This window comes from Falco biarmicus, chromosome 8, assembly GCF_023638135.1.
Source record: "Falco biarmicus isolate bFalBia1 chromosome 8, bFalBia1.pri, whole genome shotgun sequence".
Lineage (NCBI taxonomy): Eukaryota > Metazoa > Chordata > Aves > Falconiformes > Falconidae > Falco > Falco biarmicus.
The window spans coordinates 62,336,804-62,340,401 of NC_079295.1; the positions used below are offsets into that span (position 1 = coordinate 62,336,804).

Consider the following 3,598-nt stretch of genomic DNA (forward strand, 5'->3'; position numbering starts at 1 on the left):
CCCCCATCCGCGGAGGGCTCTCCGCACCGAAGTCCGCCCTGCCTCCCCCTCCAGCTGCAAGCTTTGCTTTTTCCCGTTATTATTTTTATACCGTTATTGCTTAACCGAGTCCCCGGGAGTGCCTTTCCATGTGAGTACGGGGCAGCCGGCACCTGCGCGGCGCAGCGCCGCCGTGCCAAGCACTCCCACACCTCCACCCCGCTTAGTTATTATTTTTCTTTTCCCCTCTCTCACCCCCCACCCCCCCTACATCCCTTCCCCGGCCGCTTCGCACCTTTCCCCTTCGCCCCCCTCCCCCCCCCGCCTTCCCCGCCCGGGCCGCGCAGTGACGGCGGCTCCTTCTCTCCGCAGGATGCCCGCCGAGGCGGCCAGCAGCGGCGGCGCAGCGGAGCCGCCCGGCGCTCCGCGGGAACGGCGCAGGCGGCGCGGCCGTGCGCGGGCGCGCACCGAAGCGCTGCTGCACACGCTGAAGCGCAGCCGGCGGGTGAAGGCCAACGACCGGGAGCGGAACCGCATGCACCACCTCAACGCCGCCCTGGACGAGCTCCGCAGCGTCCTGCCCACCTTCCCCGACGACACCAAGCTCACCAAGATCGAGACCCTGCGCTTCGCTTACAACTACATCTGGGCCCTCTCCGAGACCCTCCGCCTGGCCGAGCAGTGCCTCCCGCCGCCCCCCACCTTCCGCGGCGCCGCCGCGCCCCCCAGCCCGGGCAGCGACGCCGGCTCTTGGCTGTCCAGCGCCTCCCCGTCCGCCCCCTCGCTCTGCGCCTCCGCCTCCGGCCCCAGCAGCCCCGCCACCTCCGAGGACTGCGCTTACGCGCCCGCCGACAGCCTGCGCAGCTTCCGCGGGCTGCCCGCCGCCGCGCCCCCGGGCGCGCCCTGCCGCTAGTGCGCGCCGCTCCGCTCCGCCCCGCCGCCGGTGCGCATCGCTCCGCGCCGCTCCGCGGGGCGCGGGCCGGGGGCGGGGGTGCGGGCTGCCTCCTCTCGTTGCACTTTTCAGCGCTCTCCCCCCCCCCCGCCCCAGCCCCATCCCCCGACCCCCGCCTCGCCTCCCGTGCGACTCCAAAAACCGGGAAGAAAAGCGACAGATTTGCTGCCGCAGACGAGGTGAAAAGTCAATTTTACAATTTGTAGCTCTCCAGCGAAGAAAAACGAGCATGAAAATTTGGTTTGAACGCCCTGACAATGCCGTGAAAAGGCTTAGGGGGCCGATGCGGCCCGGGGCGCAGCACGGGGCTCAGCGCATCCCTCCTGCCCTGCTCCCGGGGCGGCTCAGCCCCTCCCGGGGTGGCCCCAGCACCGGCCCCGATGGGACCCTGCGCCCGACGGACAAGCGGGAGGCTCATGCATTATAGATGCTGACCCCCAGCGCGGCGGTCTTGCTTTAGAGCAGGAGCAGACACGGGGTATTCAGCCACTGGGCCAGAGAGCGGTTTAATTTATTCAAGATGTTCATTCATATGAAAATTGTATTTTTGTACATAAAGAGCTTTATTCTATTATTATGCCTCTTATCAAAGTGGGTTTGGTTTTTGTTTTTTGTGTTTTTTTTTTTTTAAGAAATGGTACTTTACCCTGTAAATAAAAGTTTTAACGTTTTTACTGAATTTCAGCAGTGCCTCTGGAGTTTTGTTTCTTAAGCTGGGGCGGGTGTCGCACCTCAGAAGGAGTCCGGGATGGAAGGGAAGGGTTTGCCCCAAGGCGACACTCAGCACGGGCCGGGCCGGTGTTTCTGACACCCACACCGGCCATGGCCACGGGCAGCTACCTGCAAACATCAGCTGGTCCCCCAGTCTCACAGAGAAGGGATTAGGAACCCGTGCGGAGATGCTGGAAGAGAGCAGGAGCAGAGTGATGGTCAGGGTTGTCCTTCCATGGGCCGTAAGGGGAGCTTGAAAGTGTTGGGGTATTTGGGGCAAGGAGAGGGTGCTGCACCCCTGAACAGGGTACAGAGCTCATAGCTTTGCCTGAACCTGCACTGTTGGGAGGACTTGGCTGTCATGAGCTATCCCTCTTAGGTCAGGCGGTGGGATGGAGGCCCTCCCTGCTTGGTCCTGTGCAGGGAGAGGAGAAAGGGTGGCCAGAGGTGCACTGCATGGCCTTGGCACCAGCGCTGACACAGCTCGGGCTCTCAGCTAGAGACTGGGGGTGTCAAAAGGGGCTGTCACCTCCACAAAATGTGCTTCGCTGCTGGGAACCCCCAACCTTTCCTTTCTCCTGCATTTGCATGCGATGGGGGAGCCCTGTGACCCCCCAAACCCTACCTTGCTGAAGGGCTTCTACTCTCCAAGTCTCCATCCTCCCCCTCTTCAGCACCGCTCAACACTCCCATATGGCACTAGGCACACAAACACCCTTTAAAAGCAACACTTTTACTCTCTTTGCCCTGTTTTATGGTGGGAATGAGGCAGCTCAGCCATGTCTCTCCAGCCATCTCCAAAATGTTGGTGAATCAGAGCCATATGGGCAGTTAACGGGGTGTTTGTGGGAAAAGGAGGTGGATTCCTGGATATCTGGTGTCGTACAAGCCCAAATAAGTCAGCTCCTACCCATCTGAGATGGGGTGGCCCAGTGTTAGTGGTATGAATTGGCTTTCAGTTTTATGTGCCTCAGTTTCCCATCTGTACAACTGGGGGGCCACCATCCCCTTACACCATCAGTGAATGTAATGATTTCATGAAGCAGAGCTTTCAGAGCACAGGACTGCTGTAAAAGCCCAAGAAGAAATTCAGTCCTCAGGACACTGATCATATACTGTGTCAGGGAAAAGAGGACAAACACTGAACACATCGGGCAAAACACTGAGAAGCTCTTCACCGGCAAAATCTCTGCCTAAAAGCCAACCCTCTCATGTCATGAGGAAGGTGGAGATATTATCAAAAATATATTTTTTTATTTTTGATATATATCATATAATTGCCACAAAAAATTAGGAGAGGAGCTGAATTAAGTTTGCACAGACACCTCAGTGTCAGCATTTCCTCCTTTTTGAGTTTCCAAGTCTGCAATCTTTGTATTTCTTTAACATAGTTTTCATACGCTTGTCTGTACACGCACACACATCCACCTCTGTTTCTCAGTAAGTATAAATGCTGCAAAGGAAATGTTATTGTTCAGGGATCCTAATAGCAGCATAATACTTATATTAATTAAAGACACCATCAGCCAGTGTAGGCCAGTTCCTTAATGATGTCCTGTTAAATAAAAGAGATTTGTGAAATCTAATTCTGGCAGTAACAGGTCTTGATCTGTGACGCAGTGAAGCTTTGCTTGCACCTGCCCTTGAAAGCCAGGAGGTTTTGTATGGAGTAGCCTCCAGGGGCTGAAATTTAGTACAGTCCATGGAGACGGAAGGTCATCTAAAGTCACTGGGTCCCAAGACACTGGACTTCAATCTCGAAGAAGAAAAAAAAAAAAAAAAAAGCTCCACAAAACTTCAAAATATCTTCTATTCTTTTGTGTTTTCTTAGCTGCAAGCAGAGATCTGTGGACATTATGCAGTGTATAAAGAGCGTACATCTACCAGGACACAGTGTATGATGTTAATGTTCCTAATGGGCAATGAAAGCTGCAAACTGCGTGAGGATACAATTAG

The 3,598-nt window shown here is 55.9% G+C and overlaps 1 protein-coding gene across 1 annotated transcript; it reads left to right on the forward strand.

Moving 5' to 3' along the window:
- The first annotated feature begins 352 nt into the window (after positions 1 to 352).
- Positions 353 to 892, forward strand: NEUROG1 (neurogenin 1). The gene has a single exon (XM_056347928.1). It carries the CDS (start codon positions 353 to 355, stop codon positions 890 to 892), a length of 540 nt encoding a protein of 179 aa, XP_056203903.1.
- Positions 893 to 3,598: the final 2,706 nt, after the last annotated feature.